The sequence below is a fragment of the Phyllopteryx taeniolatus genome, chromosome 7, assembly GCF_024500385.1.
Source record: "Phyllopteryx taeniolatus isolate TA_2022b chromosome 7, UOR_Ptae_1.2, whole genome shotgun sequence".
Taxonomy (NCBI): domain Eukaryota; kingdom Metazoa; phylum Chordata; class Actinopteri; order Syngnathiformes; family Syngnathidae; genus Phyllopteryx; species Phyllopteryx taeniolatus.
In genome coordinates this window covers 10,172,880-10,192,960 of record NC_084508.1, presented here as the reverse complement: position 1 = coordinate 10,192,960, position 20,081 = coordinate 10,172,880, and the positions used below count along the sequence as shown (strand labels likewise).

The 20,081-nt window shown below is 39.5% G+C and overlaps 2 protein-coding genes and 1 long non-coding RNA gene across 9 annotated transcripts; 2 read left to right on the top strand and 1 right to left on the bottom strand.

Moving 5' to 3' along the window:
* The first annotated feature begins 1,660 nt into the window (after window positions 1–1,660).
* Window positions 1,661–7,718, top strand: haus8 (HAUS augmin like complex subunit 8). Its single transcript, XM_061779321.1, has 12 exons — window positions 1,661–1,755; window positions 1,878–1,954; window positions 2,125–2,189; window positions 2,925–3,048; window positions 3,443–3,504; window positions 3,646–3,772; window positions 4,194–4,304; window positions 4,386–4,486; window positions 4,575–4,733; window positions 5,767–5,908; window positions 6,055–6,196; window positions 7,362–7,718. The coding sequence occupies exons 1-12, from the start codon at window positions 1,700–1,702 to the stop codon at window positions 7,486–7,488; spliced, it is 1,293 nt and encodes a 430-aa protein (XP_061635305.1). The 5' UTR covers window positions 1,661–1,699; the 3' UTR covers window positions 7,489–7,718.
* A 1,368-nt stretch (window positions 7,719–9,086) lies between these two features.
* Window positions 9,087–15,119, bottom strand: LOC133481367 (transcription factor 7-like 1). 7 transcript variants are annotated; one of them, XM_061780605.1, is made up of 8 exons: window positions 14,855–15,119; window positions 13,033–13,101; window positions 12,566–12,627; window positions 12,438–12,503; window positions 12,203–12,353; window positions 12,019–12,126; window positions 11,451–11,487; window positions 9,087–9,700 (listed from the first exon to the last, which is right to left on the bottom strand). In XM_061780605.1, the coding sequence occupies exons 3-8, from the start codon at window positions 12,595–12,597 to the stop codon at window positions 9,375–9,377; spliced, it is 720 nt and encodes a 239-aa protein (XP_061636589.1). In that variant the 5' UTR covers window positions 12,598–12,627; window positions 13,033–13,101; window positions 14,855–15,119; the 3' UTR covers window positions 9,087–9,374. The 7 variants fall into 7 exon arrangements, with proteins under 7 accessions (XP_061636589.1, XP_061636591.1, XP_061636590.1 ...); XM_061780607.1 differs by having other exon boundaries at window positions 12,566–12,624; XM_061780606.1 differs by having other exon boundaries at window positions 13,033–13,098.
* LOC133481368 (uncharacterized) lies at window positions 14,486–19,943 on the top strand. Its single transcript, XR_009789539.1, has 3 exons — window positions 14,486–14,894; window positions 16,972–17,121; window positions 18,158–19,943. It is a non-coding gene; the product is annotated as an uncharacterized LOC133481368 (long non-coding RNA).
* Window positions 19,944–20,081: the final 138 nt, after the last annotated feature.

The following is a 20,081-nucleotide window of genomic DNA, read 5'->3' as shown; positions in this document are numbered from 1 at the left end:
GACGTTGAGAAAAGATGTTAGGAAGTAAACCTAAAAAATAAAATAAATATTAGAAATATATATATAAAAAATTGAAAACTTAAAAACGATGAGACATAACATTATAGAACCGGAAGGCTTGCTTGATACTACCATAACTCTCAGAGGCCATCTCGGAAGCTTTTCAGTAAAATTGATCCCGATGGGAATTTCTGTGGTGGGGAAAGATTTGAGGAATGTTGCAATGTTGAAGAAGGAAATTTAGAGCATTTACGAGATTAAAGATCATCACAGAGAGCGACATTCTGCTTCGTGGCATTATTGTGCAGGACAATACAAGCAAGTATTATGTTGCAAACTCCTTGAGGTTTCATTCACAAGTAGTTGAGGAATGCAAAATACCTCTTCAGAACTCCGAAACACTCAATAGCACACCTTGATTTTTAATGTTTCAAAGTTAAAATTTTAACTTTCAACTTAAAGCACATGGAATGTATATTTGCTTTTTTATTTTGCATTTTTTTGTGGTACACGTATGGTCTTACTGGTAAAAGATAATGAAAATGAGGTACTGTATTTGTATTTTCTGTACTTTTTGTTTCTTTAAATAAATACACAGAATGCTGACTATTGTACCAATTTTGAAAATATTTTTTTATTTTTGTTTTGTTTCACACACCTAGTATCCTTCACTGTGATATGCATTCTAATTAATCTTGAAAATTTTGATCTGGATCAGGCTGATATAATCCAACTTTGCTTTGAGCAACTGGGATTAAAAAAAAAAAAAAAGGATTTCAAAACCAGGAAAATATTGATCCAGATTACAGCTTTTGAACAACTGAGCCCTACAGCAAACCAAAAATGCCGTTTGCTTCTCTGTTCCATCATCATTTTATCTTATGTGGAGCATGTGATCAGTATCAACTTGACTTTAAAATTACTTTTTTTTAAAAATAATTATTAGAAAATATATATTTGCAAAACAATAGCCAATTAAAATATTTATTTTACCTGGTTAATGTGATTTTTGCTCTGAACCTCAGCATACAGTTTGAGCACATCAGGGCACACAATTGTTAACTGTCATATGTGAGGCATGAGTGCTGTTTGTTTTGACTTTAGTTCATGTAGCACGTATTATTAAACACTTTGTTTTCTTCAGAAACGTTTCTTTTCTTGGATTGCCTACCGATAGCTCAATAAATTTTGACGCCATTTGTCACACATCACAACTTGTGACGTATATTTTGAGCGACAACAACAACAAAAAAGTTTCAATGTTACAAGAGCACCATAATCTTAAAATTTAGAAATACATTTCAAAAATGAAAGACCTAATTCAAATTAACATGTTTATTAATTAATCCTCCTACTTCTACTTCTACAGTAGAAGTAGGAGGAAAGAGCTACATATGGCCCTGTACCCTGAACCCTAGACTCCTTACTCTATGGTGTGTTTACAAGGCACGTGTCAAATTAGTCAGTGTGTATTTCATTTTTCACTATTATCAATAATCGATAAGTGAATGATCTTTTGTGTATATATATGTATGATTAACAGATAAAGCCGAGAAGGTCATTATTACGCTACAGGTGTCCCCGCCTAAAGCTTCCGTCAAAAAAAGAAAAGCGGAACCTATACGATGCTTCTTGTTTCTTCTCGGCGTATAAACTTGACGAGCAGGGCGGGCTTCTTCCAAAAAACAAAAACGTCAATATGGCGTCCAGGAGGACGACAAGCACCATTCAAAGTTCCTCCGCAGATGGAAAAAGGTGTTTTCTTTTTTTGTGTTTCTACCTACTCTTCCTATTTTGTATCGTATATCGTAAATGAAGAGTTTATAAATAACGTTTTCATCGTAACCGAAATCATAGTGTCTATCGTTGTTTTCCAGTTTAAAAAGTGTCAACGGCGCCCGTAAAACCAACAAGAATGCAACTGGGAAGAAACCCCTTCGCACTGCCGCCAAATGTAGGTGTTGCGTAAAATAGTTCCTGTGTGTGATGTTCATTTTCGAACGTGATACGACACTTCGCAGTTGCAATTTGCTGGATACCGCACACGCATCATCTTAAATGAGACTTCACGTGGCATTTTCTTACAAGTGTTAATGTTTTTACACTGTCGTTCTGCTTATTTAGCAAATGGAGTCCTTGCCCAGTCTCAATCCTTGCAGGCTGCTGATGAGAGGACGTCTGTTTCGAAGGTAGGTTCTATTTAGGGCGGGGTGATATGGCTTTAAATTAAATTCGATCCGATTTGAATAAAGTTTGGACTTTAACTTGCATCAGCTTCTGTAAGTATAAATATAGAAATACATATTTCATTGCTGAACTTCAATCAATTCAATTTCATATTTTTTTCCCCACAAATTGTAAGTGTTGGTCAGTCATCACGTGGGGCTTTTATTTTATTTTTTTCTTCAGAAACCTTTCTTTACTTGGATTGGGGGTGGGGTATGAAAACTATAAACTCTGGCCTTAATGAATTAATATGTCTGATGTCAACTCTTTCACTGCCTTGTGTAAAGTCGTATCACTGAGCCAAGGAGACATTGGCATAATATCTGCAACTTACAATCACATCGGGCTAAAAGTTTCCAGCGTGGATAATTCAGTGCCTTTGCAACGTATGAATGGGTACCGTGTCTTGAGCAATGCTCAACACGGTTGACTCCGTGACTGCCTTCCACCGGGCTCCTTCCTTGTCATACGGAACACAATGTGAAAATGATTTCGCTCATGTTTATCTGTTTCTCAGCGGGAATTAAAGTTAAGTCGCAGAGTTGCTCGTTGCTTTTTTTTTTTTTAAAACTTGTCACGAGAGGGGTCACAATTGATTCATCGTCCAGCACAAGTTATGTAATTTAATTTAATGTATATGCTGAGAGGCAGCAGACATTGCTGACTTGTTTGTTGTCATATCCACATGCCCGCCACAGAGTAACCCACCGAACAGCGATTCTGCGAGTTTACCACAGAGACTTGCTCCCAAACTCGCCAGTGCCAATGTAAAAGTGGGCACTCCTCCGCGATGCTCAATGGGCCCGCCGGCTTTTGGAACGTGTAAGTAATATATCCATTCATCCATCCATTTTGTGCACTACATGGACTGCAGCCTATTCCAGCTGACTTTGGGCAAGAGGCGTTGTATACTTTGGACTGGTTGCGATTCAATCGCAGGGCAAACACAGTTTAGACAAACAACCCTTCCCACTTACATTCACACCTATGGACAATTTTAGAGTATTTGATGAAGCGAATGTATAGTGAAATTCACAAATGTGCTCACCACTAATATTATGTAACCAGCTGTGAGTACAAATCAACACACATGCTAGCTTAAAGTGAGACTCCACTACCCAATTGACATCTTATTACGCTGCACTTCATTGTCAATGTTACTTTAGATTAAAACAATATTTTTTTTATTCAAAGTATCGTAATTCTCTTCATTTAGTAAATGGAAGCATCGTACCATCTCGGTACATGCAGGCTGCTGAGAAGTCATCTCTTTCAAAGGTAATACAATGAATTTGCATGTTGTTGTTTTTTAATACATAAAGTATTTGAAACTTGGGCAAAATGTTTTCTAGCTACCTCTTAGAGGAAGTCCACTCATCGGCTATCAGTACATCTCCATGAGTATACTCTCTTCCACAGAGTAACTCTCTCAGCAATGTTTCTGGGAGTTTACCACAGAGATTCTTGTCGCCTAAACCCAGCCATGCCAAAGTTAGAGTGGGCACCCCTCCACGTTGCTCCATGGGCTCGCCAGCTTTGGGAACAGGTAAAAAAAAAAAAAAAAGCCAGCTTTTTAAATTTTAAGCTTAGATCAAAATTCTAACATAGTCGATGTATCATTTGATTGCTTTATTTATACATATAGTAAAATGTTGTTATTTTTTTTCGATTGTGGCAGCTATGAAGATAATGTATCTTTACTAAAGCTCCTTACCAAACTTCCAGGTGCCTTAAACACAACCGATTAAATATTAAAATCAAATTCAGTCCTTTGGCCTGTTTTTTCATTTGTTTTTTTTTTTCATTTCAAGCCTAAAATTGAAATATAGAGATGTTTTTTTTTTTTTTTGTGTTGGATGGAAAAACAGTTACATTTTTTGATTACCAATTGAAAGAACTAATGATACACGGATTTGCTGGCCTTCCCGTGATGACTAATTGAAATAGACGCATTATTGTGCTTTCAGCCAAGGTGTCACATAAAAATGAGCCTTCACTGTTGGGAAAGACGGTCCTGCAATCGACCTTCTCTGACGGACACTGCTTTCGGCCTGATTTTGATATGTCAGTCATTGGAGGTAAAATAATGAATAATCATTTGCCTGTGTTCTTATTACGAATGAGACTGTCCTCTTATTGCGTTCTGGTCAACCTCTAAGATAAAACAGTGCTCGAAAAGACTGCAGGTGCTGAGAGGAACCCAGAAGATAAGAAGTGGATCGAGATGCAAGCGTTGCTGCTGACTTACGTCACAGCGAAGGTGAACGCCTGCCAGGATGACCCCCATCCTTGAGTTTTTACTTTTTAAGGAACATGTGGTGCGATTGAACGGTTTCGTTTGACTTTAGGTGGCGCATAACACGGAGAAGCTGAAGGCCAAGGCGGAGGCGAGGCTTCTGCATGCCATGGACCAAGAGGAGGCGCTGCGCAGTGAGGTGATGGCGAAGAAGCGCCAGTATCTCCTCATGGAGAAGCGGAGGCAGGCCAATGAGCTTCTGGATTTGCAGGTCAGGAAGGGAAAGCCTATTAACACCAAATAGAGTATTATTTCAATTTCAACTATTCCATTGGATAGTTTGCACCTCGCAGGGAGGGAAAAAAATGAAATCTGTACATAAAAATTGTACAAGAAAGCCAAAGAAAATGCAACTAACACTGAAAAATACAGACTGGGAGGCGAATTGGAGAATTGATTTGATTACCGTATTTTTGTGACCATAAGGCGCACTTAAAAGTCTTACATTTTCTCCAAAATGGACGGGGGGGCGCCTTATAATGCGGCACGCCTTATGCGTGCATCAAGTTCCAAAATCTGTAAATGTTGTTGTGACTTTGATGAGCGCTCCGCTTGACTGACTGGGAGCATTTCCTGCCGACACGGTTTTTATATAGAGAGAGGAAAGGCGGACGTTAAAGGGGGAAGGGTGCGCGTGAAAGAGGATGCTAAAGGCACGCCCCCAGTAGGTGTATAGCGCCGGTATGTGCATTGTGCAAAACACTATCAGTTTGGCTAAGGACCCCCGAAAATGGCACCTACGAAGAGAGACGCTTACGAAGCACAGTTTAAACTGCGAGCTATCAGTTACGCGGAGGAACATGGGAATTGAGCAGCCGCGAGAGAATTCAAGATCAACAAATCCATGGTTCGCAAGTGGAGGAAGCAGGAAAACGAGCTTCGCCAAGTCAAGAAGACGAAGCTGAGTTTCCGCGGAAACAAGGCGAGGTCTGATTCTGATGTTTTAGCGTGCATGTATGCTATTGTATGTTTTAAGCTAAGGTATAAGCCTGCGCCCAATAACACGGTGCGCTTTATCTATATGTTAAATACAGAAATAGACCCCGTAACTGAGACTGCGCCTTATGGTCGTGAAGATACGGTACCTCATTTGTGATTGTGTTCTGGATCCTTTTTTTGACTTTTAGACTGTACTTCCCTTATTTTAGGTCATATAGCAACTTGTTTGAACACCTAACCAGTTTTTTTTTTTGGAATGCTTATTGACGTCTTCAGGGCGTATCATCATCTGATTACTCTGTCAGATCTCCACTTTGATGCCTGCGTTAGAAGCTGCGAAACCGTTCACAGAAGCATACACAAATTTGGCCTCAGCTGTGGACACCACCCGACACGAGCTACCTGTCAAGAACTTCCACATTGGCGGCGACGGCCGGGAATTTCTCAGTCAGTGTTATATTGTATTTATTTGTATATAGTAAACATTCTATAGTCACATCTGAATAATGATTGCAAGTTAAGTGGTGTGAAATTGGATGAATGTCAAAACTCATAAAAACATTCCCCCCACCCCCCTTTTATTCCCCCCCAAGGTAAAGCAGAGGCTTTTTTGAAGGAGAGTGAGACGCTTCTGAGGGAGTGCACAGCAGGAGATCACGAGGGCAACCGTGTCGCTCTGGAGTGCCTTAAAGACATAAAGAGGGCCTCAAAAGACATGAGTCAGCAGTTATGTGGGTGGGTGCTCAAGCCAAAGACTCATGGGGTTGTAGTACTTAGTGTACACAGGGTTCACATTGATATATTTTTTTTTTTTTTTTTTTGGAAGGGAACATATGATGGAAAAGTCAGTTTAATTGGGTGTATACTTGTTACATACTTTCAATACCAAGGAGGTAGTCTGGGACCTCCCTGGTATTGAAAGTAATACAGGCCTCACAACAATTCAACAGCTACTGTATCTCCCATTTTGTTTTCTCTACACGGCACCACTATCATGTCAAAGCCAAGCGCTAACCACAGCTGCAGTGTTGGAAGCACAATTTACAGTTTATTGTTGAGAACTGGCACATGATCACACAGAAATGCATCCCCCCAAAATGGAAATACTTTATTTTGGAAAACTGAGTTTACTTCAATTATTTAAAAAAATATTTATTTATATAGATTCACTACACACAGTGAAATATTTCACAATTGTTTTTATGATTATATTTTACAGCTTACAAAAACCCCAAATTCATTTTTTTTTGTTTTTTTTTTTGCATTACATAAGTTTGTTTAAATACAAAAATTAGGTTTAATCAACCTATGTAAAATATTAGTTTCACTTTTTGAATTGAACACCTGAAATGAACTTTTCTCATGTAGACTTTGTACAAGTGAGGCAAGGTGACATTGGCAAAATATTTTCACCTTGGAAGGAGAGACCTCAGGTCAAAATCTTCCAACGTATAAATGGGCACCATGTGACTAATGCGACTGTCTCTAGCTTGCCTTTTACTCTGTAGTTTTTATCAGGTATTAAGCTTGCTTCTGGATTATTTTTTTTTTAAGGCTGCTAAAGGATTGTAAACGTCGCTAAATGTAGCGACCAAATTGCCCAGTTGGCAACAGTGACTGCTTTTACAAAAGCAGCTCGTCTCTGTTCGCAGCTGTGTTGTTAGTGGAAGCAGTGCATGTCAGCGGGGGCACACTGAACTGCAGAAGCTGCTGAAATAATCATCCTGACAAATTTGAATTTAAAATTTAATGGATAAAATCAATGAATAGTTCATCACTACTTGCTCTAATTTGCCCTTTCTGAAAGGGTGTCTGAATTTTCAACTGTATGTTATGCAGTCAATAGCACCTAATGGACATTTTGTCGAGGCTTCACATTTTGTTTTTCCCACCATTTTAGGGTGTCTTCCGAACTACTGGAACTGTCATCGTTGGTCTCCCGTCACACCGTCCAAGTACAGCAGGCTGTGGAAGAGGAACAACTGGGTCCCGCAAGAGTCCAAGAGCTCTTCTGCCCAAAACGATGATATCTCTGACAGCTTGGATATACATCGTACATGCACTTTGCATCGCCATCTTGGCCCTTTTGATGTCTTACATGTGCTGAGTTTATCATCATTTTCTGGATAGCTGGGATAGGCTCCAGCACTCCTGCGACCCTTGTAGCGGCTAAGAAAATGGATGGATTTTTGTGTATGTTGTCTGTGTCTATTAGTTGTATGATTTTTAAATGTGGATAAATAATAAAGCAAAGGTCATCAACTTTTTGAAACTGAGAGTTACTTTGGTACTGATTAATGTGAAGGGTTTGCTACACACTTCTTGGTCATCTTACCCGAATAGGATAGGAAGGTTCCTAAGTAAAAATGAGAATCTGAAAAGACACAATGTTCACGACAGACAAAAACTACAGAGATAATAAACAGAGCTTAAGTATTAGATTAGCATTTTTTTTGGGGGGGGGGCTAATGCACCCTTATCCATTTTTTCACTAAAATTTATGAAAGTAGAAATGGTTGTTTAAATATAACTTTTGCAATATATAAGAAACGGGACATGCTTTAATTTTCACATTATTTGCTGGGAACTGGGAACAGAACGACAGTCCGAGTAAAAGAAGGAATCTTGGAGGTAATGAGGGAAATGAAGGTGTTTGCGCAGCAATAGCATCACCTAGTGGATTTACCCTGCTATTTGGTTTCTTTGGAACACCAAAAATGTTTCATGTTTTCCATTGACATTTTCACACTTTGTAAAACTGTTAAACTTTGAAATGTTTTTGACTCAGCATTTTAAAATTTCAAATTTTTACAATTTATTTTTTTCTACATTTTGTATGATCTTTCACATTTTGTATGTTTAACTTTTTGTGAAAAATTCACATTTTGTAAAAATCAAAAAAGTAAAAGAAAATAGCGCGTTTATATTTTTTCAAATTTTGTAACTTTAATAATTGAATTTTTAATAGTAATAGTATTACTATTTCTTTAACTTTTTGAAAGACATTTTACATTGTTTTTCATTTTGTAAAAAAAAAAAAAAATCTTTTTCTCCAGATCTTTGATTTGATTTTCAAGTTTGATATAGTAATAAAAATAGCAAAAACAATAATAAAAATGATAAATCAAATAGAAGACACAACGTCCGAATTTCATTTGACACTTATCACCTGTGATTTATAAACTTGGGTCATTGTGACCTACAATATATCCAGAGTTTTAACAGGTATTGCTTGAATGATTAAAGCCTTGTAATGTTGAATGATATTGGTTAAATTGTAGTGAGCAGACAGACTATCCTATAGCAGAGGAATTTCCATTTCCTGTTCTTTGGTTAATACAAAATTTGACAGTTTCTCACACACTTTTTACGGTATGAGGTTGTTAGCCTATTGGCCAAACCCCAACCTGGAGGGCCAGGTGCTGCTTTTCGTCTGACCTCTACCCTGAAACCTGCGCAGCATGGTCGAGCCTGCCAGGGGATTGACCCCCCCGCCGGTATAGCCTTCAAGGTCATCAAGGAACAGAAGCAGGCACAAAAGGAGGAAAATCAATTTTATACAAATCAATTACTACTAATCTAATTGTATAACAATCTATTAGATGTCATTTAAAAAATACCGCTCATCTGATGAAATTTTTGTCATTAAAAAACTAAACACAAATCTGATGATAAAAAAGTAGTGCTGGATTTAATGATGGTGACATTTTCGTCATAAAAAACAACAAAAAAAACCATTTTATATAGTAAAAAGGTACTACTGGATTTCAGTTTGCACGGTGACATTTTTTGTCTTAAAAAAACATTTGATATAAAAAGTTTCTGCTGGATTTCTGTTTGCAGTTAAAAAAGAAACACAAATCTGATATAGAAAAAAAAGAACACCTATATACATATATTTGATTAGAGTTCTTCAGCAGTCAAAGGATAGGTCCAAGGGCAGGTCTGGCCACTCACAGAGGGGGAGTGTGTCCAGCTGTTGTAGCATTTTTGCAAGCTCAATCTCCATGCTGAGCGGGAGCGTGCACGCCACTGCCGCATCCACGTCCTCCAATGTGACGGCGGCGGGAAGCGCGACGGCAGTAGGAATCGCGATGAGAGGGATTCCAGTTGGGAGGCCTCCTGGATGACCCCCGCTTTGCCGAGCGACTGGACCTGCGCCGTCTGTCGATGGACAAACGTCTTGTTGACTGACGTTCGCGTTGGCCTGGCGAGGGGCCTCCACCACGGCCGCGGATGCTGACGAGGAAACAAACACAGATTAGTACACGTAAGGACGCCAACACACTGGACAAAACGTTACGTTACATTAACATTATAATTTGTCGAAAACGTATACGAATGAAATTGTGTTTTGGTTGACCAAAATAATAATTTAAAAAAAAGTACATCATCAAGAAGTTGTATATACAGTGAGTGGTATAGATGCACACGTGCTTCAGACCCCCACCGCGAGATGGTTTGCCAACCGCCAATAGACCTCACAGAAGAACGGGGAAGGACAATACATTAGGGACAGTTTTGCTAAGCGCTTGCATTTTTGTCCGCAGGTTATGCGGAGGGGTTAAGTCCAAAATTTTTAAAACATTTTCTAGTATTCGGGATGTAATATTGTCTCTGTGGTGCCTCAGTGAATGTGAAATATGAATAACATCATCCACGCATTCCTGAGTTCCAGACGTTTTTCTGCAGAGAGCCCTGAAATCAGGTCATTCGAAATTCTCAAGGTTATCTATGTCACTAGCGAAGATCTCCGCTACACTTGTATGACAAAACCAAGGTGTTTTTTGAAATAGAAATTGACACTTTTATGCTAAGTCCATGTTAGAGAGCCACTCTCTAAATAGCCAAAATACAGGACCTGCAACATACACTACTTTTTTTTTTTTTTTTTTCATGAAAATAAAACTTTTTTCATATAAAAAAAAAAAAAACACTAAATACACAGAGGCGGCGGCACGGTGGACGACTGGTTAGAGCGTCTGCCTCCCAGTTCTGAGGTCCGGGGTTCAATTCCCGGCCCCGCCTGTGTGGAGTTTGCATGTTCTCCCCGTGCCTGCGTGGGTTTTCTCCGGGCTCTCCGGTTTCCTCCCACATCCCAAAAACATGCATGGTGGGTTAATTGACAACTCTAAATTGCCAGTAGGTGTGAATGTGAGTGCGGATGGTTGTTTGTTTGTATGTGCCCTGCGATCTACTGGCAACCTGTTCAGGGTGTACCCCGCCTGCTGCCCGATGACAGCTGGGATAGGCTCCAGCATGCCCGCGACCCTAGTGAGGACAAGCGGCTCAGAAAATGGATGGATGGATTGATACACAGAGGCGCTGTAACAACTTGAGTTGGGGGGCACAGTGCTTAGGGGGCACTTCCAACAACCAGGGCAACCACGCTCTAAAGATTTCATGCACATCACTTTGATAGGTTGCTCCATGTAATTATTCTTCTGATACGCAATATATGCTCAGGTAGGCACCACTCAGTGCAATAAATATGGAGCGAGAAAACACATGATAAAAGGTGCAAAGTGGCATGTCAAAGGCAAGCCAAAAAGTGGGGGGACGGTACCCCCGGTTCCCCCCTGGGTCTGCCGCCTCTGAAAACATATATTTTTCTCCAAAATATACAGTCTATGACTATAAAAAGACACATTATGCATTCTTTCTTGACTCTCTGACATGAAATCGGACTAAACGTTTCCTCTTTCAGGTCAATTAGGTTTGCCAAAATTGTATTGTATTTGCTAAATGCCACAATAGCGAGAGAAGTTTTTTTTTTAAGACAAATATATACGAGACAATACAGTCATGCTAAAAAATATTGGAACGACTGTACAACTTTATTCCTGCATGACTTAGATTTTTTTCCCATTTAAAAAACATTTACAATTTTTTTTCTTGAAAATGAACGTCTTAAAAATAAAAAAAATAATAAGCCAACAAAAACTTAATGTACAAAAAACGTATTAAAATCATTATTTAAAAACCTTACATGTCACATTGCTCCACTTCCTCTTCCTCTTTTTGCCCTGTGCAAAAACAAACATTTCTCTTCAGAAACAACTCCAGTGTGAATATACTAAAATGTGATGCCTTAAGATGCAAGTTTAATTTGTTCCTTGACCACACTCGTAACTTCAAACACTGGCACAAAGCACCTGTAGAAATATTAACGTCGACAATGCATTTTGTTTTACACAAGATCCTTCAAGACCTACCAAAGATGACCATATACATAATACAACAAGGCTTCAAATATAATATCAGGTATGTCCATCCATCCATTTTCTGAGCCGCTTCTCCTCACTAGGGTCGCGGGCGTGCTGGAGCCTATCCCAGCTATCATCGCCAGGAGGCGGGGTACACCCTGAACTGAACTGAACCCTGTTCGCTGCGAACATACAGCGCTTGTATCTCAAGTTTGCGCTTGCGAGTCAAAGCAAAAAAATCGGCTGACTGACAGGTCGTATCTCGGAAAACTAAGTCTGAGTGTCACTCGTATCTCAAGGCACCACTTTGTGTGCGTGTGTCGTGCTTGTGTGTGTTTGAGAGAGACTCACATAGTTATCCCGGCACGACCATTCCGGATACTTCCTGACATGCTCCTCATTCAAACGGTCTGACTCCCTGAAGTATTTCTCCTTCTGTATCAGCGTCAGTGACTTCCACTGTGGACAGAATCACACTGTCAACACACAAACACACACAACAATACTGTATATACACACACACACACACACTCACCATCTGGCCCAGGACTTTATTCACCGTTGCACTGTCCTTGTCCTTAAAAATTTTTTTTACATTAGCCCTATGCTCCTTCAAAAAAATCAAAAAGGCGTTCAGTGGCTTTTTAATATAGGGCCGGTCATCCGTGACCAATTTCTTCTTTTGTCTATTAGGAAAAAAAAATACCAAACAAAATTCAGCTCAGTTTCGCCGGTGTGTGGGTGACTGAGGAACAGTGGCGAAATCTTACGTCAATTCCAATGATGTGGAATTCGGCAGCGTGGGGGCTAAGATGGTTTGAGGAATTAGCTGGTTTCTACACAAACACACAAATACATCAGACAACTTGTGACTAGTGTGTGTGCGTGTGTTACTTACATGACTCTGACAGGATTTGGGTGGACCTCCATCAGCAATCCTGGAGCAGAGTTGATGAGCTGCTGAAACAACACAGTTACAGTTAGGACTGCTGGTCACAGGTCAACGCAAGACCAAGTTGTTCCTCTTGGGTTATTACTGAAAGCCCTTGTTTATCGTGGGGGTTTTGTTTAAGAACCAATGTGAATTAGCGACCATATAGTTATTTTGTTATTTATACATATTTGAATGCTTTGTGGATTATACAAAATATGCATGTGAGGTGCAGGTATTATTTTTGTCCGCTTAGGGACGCCAACATCATGTTGTACACTGTAGTATCCGTGCCTGTGAACGTGTGTGGCTTTTAAATGGCGGGGCCTGGCCCGATGAGTGACGTCGTCGTCAGCGAATGAGAGGGTAGAGTTTTTTTTTTTTTTAAACTCTTGTGGGGGCGCTAGTGAGTCAACATTAGTGTGGTGACTTACAATTTGTTGAGCAGGCAACTGGTGGGTTGCTGCCACTGTCTCCAGGTATGCCGAAACCTGCCACGGCTGCTGTGGACAAATACAAAATACATATTATATAGTATGGTATGTAGTATAGTCATATAATATATAAAATGTAAAACATTCCAGTGTATTGTGACTTGTAGAACACAAACTTTAAATGCTTCGGGTCCTGTTACCAAATATGCTTCATAACTCAAAAGGTTTACACACCTGTTAAAATGCCAGGTTTTTGTAATATAAAAAATGAGACCAAGATAAATTATTTAAAACTTTTCCATTCATGTCAACTATAAACCGTGCCACTCAGTTGACAAAAAAATGACAGGGGAAATAAAACTGTGGACGCATCAGTGTTCAGATTTAATTTTGACAGATTTGGAGTATTTCTGCAAAGAAAATCGGCCAAATACTGTCACATCAAGATGTGCCACACTGATAAGACTCAGGTGTGTAGACATTTTACATCCACTGTCAAAACAATAAAATACATATTTAATGCAGTTGTGCTCATACGTTGACACATCCTGGCAGAAAATGTAAATACAGTAGTGAAATATTGGCATTTTAGAGGAAACTGACTACTGAGGGACCATATCATTATTTTCTTTATTACTGTGTTTTGTTAAACGATTGTGCGATTCTGAAATGCCACGCTATTGTCAGACTGCCCCAGGGCAACTGTGGCTACACAAGTAGCTTAGCACCACCGGGTGCGACTGTGGACTGAACGAATAAGGTGCGCAATTGTAAAGTGTCTTTGAGTGCAATGCAATAGTATTACAGTATTATTACATTCTGCCAGGTTATGTAAATTTATGAGCGCAATTGAATGCCCCATGTAAAATATCATGGAAATATGCAACATACCAAGAACAAAAAAAAAAGCATAGAGAAAGCACATCATGAAAAAAAAGTTACAGTAAAACTGAATAATAGTTTTTAAAAATTCGTAAGTATGGCATGAAATACCCCAATAAAAAAGTAGTTACTTTGATTAAGCAGCTCATGGGCTCATTCCTTCCACAAGTTATTTGAGCAAATAAAAAGAAAAGATTCCTTTATTATGATTATCTGTCAATCCATTTTTACATACTGCTTATCCTCACTCGGGTCGCGGGCGTGCTGGAGCCTATCCCAGGGAAGAGGCAAGGCACCCTAAGCCGAGCCCCGCCGACGTACCGGTGCGTGTGGCCAGCCGGAGCCGGTCGCCCGCCGCCTCCCACGAGCGCGGCCCGGCCCTCGGCTGTTATTATTCAAATTATTATAATTATTTCTCACCTGGTCATGGTTATTTATGACCTGTAAGAGGTCATTCCAATCTGCTTCATGCAAAGTTACCACGTCCTCCATTTAGTTGAATGTAGTTTGTTTTGTTTTGACAATACACTTGCTCAGAACTTGTGTGCTGCCACTCGGTGGTTATGAATTAATGGTGGCCTAAGCGTAGCGTTTTTTGGCTCTTTGTTGCGTCACATTGACGTCAATACCAGCGCGTGTCCAATGGGGGAACTTAATTTCTTTCCAACTCGTGAGCAAGATAGGAGCGAAAGTTTGCACGTTAAGTTTATTTTATTTTTATTTTTTTGCATACGTCACGGAGCCGTAACGCCGCTTGTCCAATGAGAGGCCACCGAAAGATCGCGTCCTAAACTCGATTTGTCTGTACCGTGCAGTACTTAAAACGTTTCTACAACGAAGATATATATTGTTATTATAATTATATATATACACAACGATATTTTAATGAACTTAAGCGTTTATAGAAAACGGATGGAAGGAGATTTTAAGTGGTTTTCACCTGTTAAAATGGCGGTCGGACGAAACTGATGAGCCCTGGGGTAAGCCATGTCGTTAGCTTATTAGCTTTACGCTAGTTAGCTTCGTTTGCCCCTCAATTAGCGAGAGGTTGGAGTTTGCTGTCAGTCAGTTGTCACCTCAGCACTTTGTGGGTCACAAACATGCTCGAGGCATGAAACAAGGACAGAAAAATGTGTGAAACGAACGCTCAGGGCTCATTTCGTCACCATCTGATGTCAATGCAATCCTATGGGTGATGTCAAAATGGCCGCCAACGCCAGTTAATCGTCATTGTACGTGTAACACACGCAATATAGAATAATAGTGCGTCTTCTCGACTATTAACAACAAAATTCTAATTCGAAAAATAATAGTCAAATAACATCTGAAAAGTCTATTATAAAAAAAAGATCTGTCTGACATTCCCTTAATCTACTTAAACTATTTTGTGTGCAGTTTTTTTCAATTGTTCCAATGTATTTAAATGGGTATTGTTTATATTTAACAGGAAAAAATCTTTTGATTTTTACCTTCATGCTGAACTACATTTCAGTCTTTTTCACTTAAGTACAGGAGTTGAGTCAGTACTTCTACTTTTAGCAGTCATTTTTTACACATTTGTACGTCTTAATAGGTACAGAGTAGGAGTATTCTTACCACCTCTTTTGTTTGACATATTATTAGTTTATTTCATTGTCAACTGCTTTTAAATTGTAAGCCACTCGTATGTGGTGCAGGATGACACCGTCGCTGATGCCTTTCTGTCACTTTCTTATCACGAGCATTTGAAATAATAATTTGTTCCATTGGTCTCATTTTTAATGATCTTACTACTGCCAATCACCAGGTCCACTCTCAAGAGGTCAGTCATTACAATATCATCACCTTCCTGAAACAATGGCTTGAAAAATTACTTGACAGTAATGATTGTTTTGTGTAAAACAATGATGCTGGCCACCTCTTCTAAAATCAAATACAGTTCGCCTCAGTTGAAGAGATAATACAATTCTACCCCTGAAATGAGATTATTAGTACAAATAATACATTCAGTTTTGTTTAATCTATTTTCTTAAAAAATACCTTGGGCCATTATTTTAGGTAAGTAATCGTATAGGCCAATGGCGCTCAAACCAAGTACCACCTCAAATACTAACTAAGCTCTTTAGTTTAATGATGATGAGATAATGATCAACATTAAAATACTGTAGCATAGTAGGCCCAAGTGTTGAAAAAAAACAAGCAGAAGTTTTATTCCTATAGGTAAATGTAATATTAATGTAATCCACTGTAACATCATGCCCAGTTTGAACATTAACAGTGTTTAAATATATAAAAAATGTAAAAAAAAAAAAACAACTGTACTTATATGATTAAATTAAATGTATTGCACATAAAAGTAAAATAAAATTGTACCAAAATAAATGCTTCTAAAACAGTTCTAAATGTTGAATACAACTGAATTGTACTTAACAAATGGACTGTACTGGAATGAAAAATGTTCAACCCACTGTAACATGATGCACAGTTTTAACATTTAATTACGTGATTATATCGCCTACCACTAGAGAGCGCTCCTGTACCACTCTTGGTACTCGTGTCACACTTTGAGAACCATTGGTATGGACAATGAGCTACCCGACTTTCGAGTTTTTCAAGAAAAGAGCTGCTGATTGTACGATTTTTTTATTTAGTTTTTTTTTTGTGTGTGCCTTATGAGCACAGTTGAGATATGAGCGCTCTATGGTGCCAGGTGACTCAATTTACTGCACAACAAGCAGCAGGCAAGCTTTTGATTGCCGCTCTTACCTAAAGGTTCTTGTCAAACTAAACATAAAACAAAAGACAATTAAGTGTTGTGTATGTAAAACAGCTATGTAGCCAGCCACCCATGTGTGCAAAAGTAAAAAAAAAAAAGTAAGATATGAAAGTGAAACTCTGCAATTGGCTGGCGACCAGTTCAGGGTGTACCTTGTCTCTCGCCAAGAGTTAGCTGTGATAGGCGCCAGCACGCCCACGGGTACGGAAAATGAATGAAACTGAAACCATTGAAGAAAGTTGTGAGTCTGTATAAAAAAAAAAAGAAGACTAATCTGTTTTTGTTTGCACTTTCATGTAAAGTCCAGTGCAACAGGGTGGCTGTCAAAGTTCATAGATGTGGAAGGAGCTGTTGGTGTGCTGGCCGCTGAAGTGGACGCTCATCGTGACCTTATTATCCTCCTGTAGCCCACTGGTTCCAGCTGGTGAGAAGGTCAGCCAGCTGTACATCAAGTAGGTGGGGCCGCTCTGTCCACACTTAAGATGTGGTGTCGTCCTTGTCCATCACTCTCTTACAAAAAAAAAAAACGTGGAGGCGTCAACACTCACCACACTGAGACTGCGGGATGCTCAAAATGGAAAAGAAAGGCTTACTTTGAATCGAACATGTCACGTTAAATTTGACTCTGCTGCTTGCCGCTCCGGCATCCTGCAGAAAGACATTGGCGAAGTAATGTTAGTTTTTTTCTATTAACTAGATTATAGTACAGTAATAAATTACATACTGTATTATAATATAGCAATAGATTATATACTGTATTATAATATAGTAATACATTATATAACTATCAAACATCATAATTGCTCCCTTTACTCATAAATCTTCAACCTTAATACGAAAATAGGATAGTGGTGCTACTGTAATGATTAACACGTCAGGTCCTCCAATGAGAGTGTGAAGTGTGAGTACGTGAAATGCTGGCCAATCAAGGCAGTCACTTGGTGCAGGAGATATGTACGCAATGCACTAAAAATACCCCAGACACCTATTTTCATGCTATATGGGAATGTACACCAACTAAATGCTTTTGGACTTCAATTACACAGAAACTCAAGTATATTTTGAACTGCAGCATTCCACTTTCCCCAAGATTGTGCATACTCGGTGACTTGAGCATAATCGACCTCCCAAATATTCACAATCAATACTCGGTGAATTAGCTATCGCTAAGAAAACTATTTTACTAAACTGGAAAAATAAACAATCTATCAATATTAATCACTGGTTGATCATAGAATACATTGCAATCAGAAAAAATATCTGTGGAACGAAAAAATCAATAATAAATTACTCAGATAGCTGGTCACCCTTCTTCAGCATGCTGAACCTAGATCTTTGATTCCTTTGCCCGGCCGGGTAGAATGTCATCTGACAATAAAAATACATCTTAAATGTAAAGTTTTGCCTTCCTTATTCTTAACGGTTGTTGTTTTATTTTTTCCCCCTTTCTCATTTATTTATTTACTTTTTCTCTTTCTCACACTTTAGACTGATTCCCACGATGAAAGGACACATGCGTGGATTGGGGATTTTCTCTTCTTGACCCTGTGCTTGCGGTGCCGACGTCTGCGGCAGCAGGATTTTCTTTACTCCTTCCGGCCTTTGAGGGGGGAGACGGATAACTGGACGGGCCTCCCGGCGTGCGCTGGTGGTGGATTCGTCCAGCAGTATTTCTCTTTTTGGGTCAGCGTCAATGACTTCCACTGAGGACGGAATCACACTGTCAACACAAACAAACACACACAACAATACTGTACATACACACACACGCACTCACCATCTGGCCCAGGACTATATTCACCGTTACACTGTCCTTGTCCTTAAAAATATTTTTTACATTAGCCCTCTGCTCCTTCAGAAAAATCAGGTAGGCGTTCGGTGGCTTTTTAATATAGGGCCGGTCATCCTTGACCAATTTCTACTTTCGTCTATTAGGCAAAAAAAAATACCAAACAAAATTCAGCTCAGTTTCCTCGGTGTGTGGGTGACTGAGGAACTGTGGCGGAATGATGAGGAATTCGGCAGCATGGGGGGCCAAGACGGTTTGAGGAATTAGCTGGTTTCTACACAAACACACAAATACATCAGACAACATGTGACTAGTGTGTGTGCGTGTGTTACTTACATGACTCTGACAGGATTTGGGTGGACCTCCATCAGCAATCCTGGAGCAGAGTTGATGAGCTGCTGAAACAACACAGTTACAGTTAGGACTGCTGGTCACATTTCAACGCAAGACCAAGTTGTTCCTCTTGGGTTATTACTGAAAGCCCTTGTTTATCGTGGGGGTTTTGTTTAGGAACCAATGTGAATAAGCGACCATATAGTTATTTTGTTATTTATACATATTTGAATGCTTTATGGATTATACAAAATATGCATGTGAGGTGCAGGTATTATCTTTGTCCACTTAGGGTCGCCAACATCACATTGTACACTGTAGTATCTGTGCCTTTGAACGTGTGTGGCTTTTAAATGGCGGGGCCTGGCCCGATGAGTGACGTCATTGTCAGGGAATGAGAGGGTAGAGTTGTTTTTTTTAACTCTTGTGGGGGCGCTAGTGAGTCAACATTAGTGTGGTGACTTACAATTTATTGAGGAGCAGGCAACTCGTGGGTTACTGCCACTGTCTCCAGGTATGCCGAAACCTGCCACGGCTGCTGTGGACAAATACAAAATACATATTATATAGTGTGGTATGTAGTATAGTCATATAATATATAAAATGTAAAACATTCCAGTGTATTGTGACTTGTAGAACACAAACTGTAAATGCTTTGGGTCCCGTTACCAAATATGCTTCATAACTCAAAAGGTTTACACACCCGTTAAAATGCCAGGTTTTTGTAATATAAAAAAATGAGACCAAGATAAATTAAAACTTTTCCATTCATGTCAACTACAAACCGTGCCGCTCAGTTGACAAAAAAATTGAGAGGGGAAAAAAAACTGGACGCAACAGTGTTCAGATTTAATTTTGACTGGCTGGCAACCAGTTCAGGGTGTGGTCCGCCTTTCGCCCGAAGTCAGCTGGGATAGGCTCCAGCGCCCTGCGACCATAACCAGGATAAGCAGTGTTGAAAATGGATGGATGGGTGCAAATGCACGCGACCAGGTTATTGTACCCTGATTTCAATTTGTTTTTCAAATGAGTTGCGCAGGTTACAGGTGACACTAAAGGTGGAAAATATTTTTGAATTATCTTGGTCTCATTTTGTACACTACAAAACCTGTCAGTTGAAACGGGGTGTGTAGACTTTTTACATCCACTGTCAAACAATAAAATACATATTTAATGCAGTTGTGCTCGTCGTATCTCGGAAAACTCCTAAGTCTGAGTGTCACTCGTATCTCAAGGCACCACTTTGTGTGCGTGTGTCGTGCTTGTGTGTGTTTGAGAGAGACTCACATA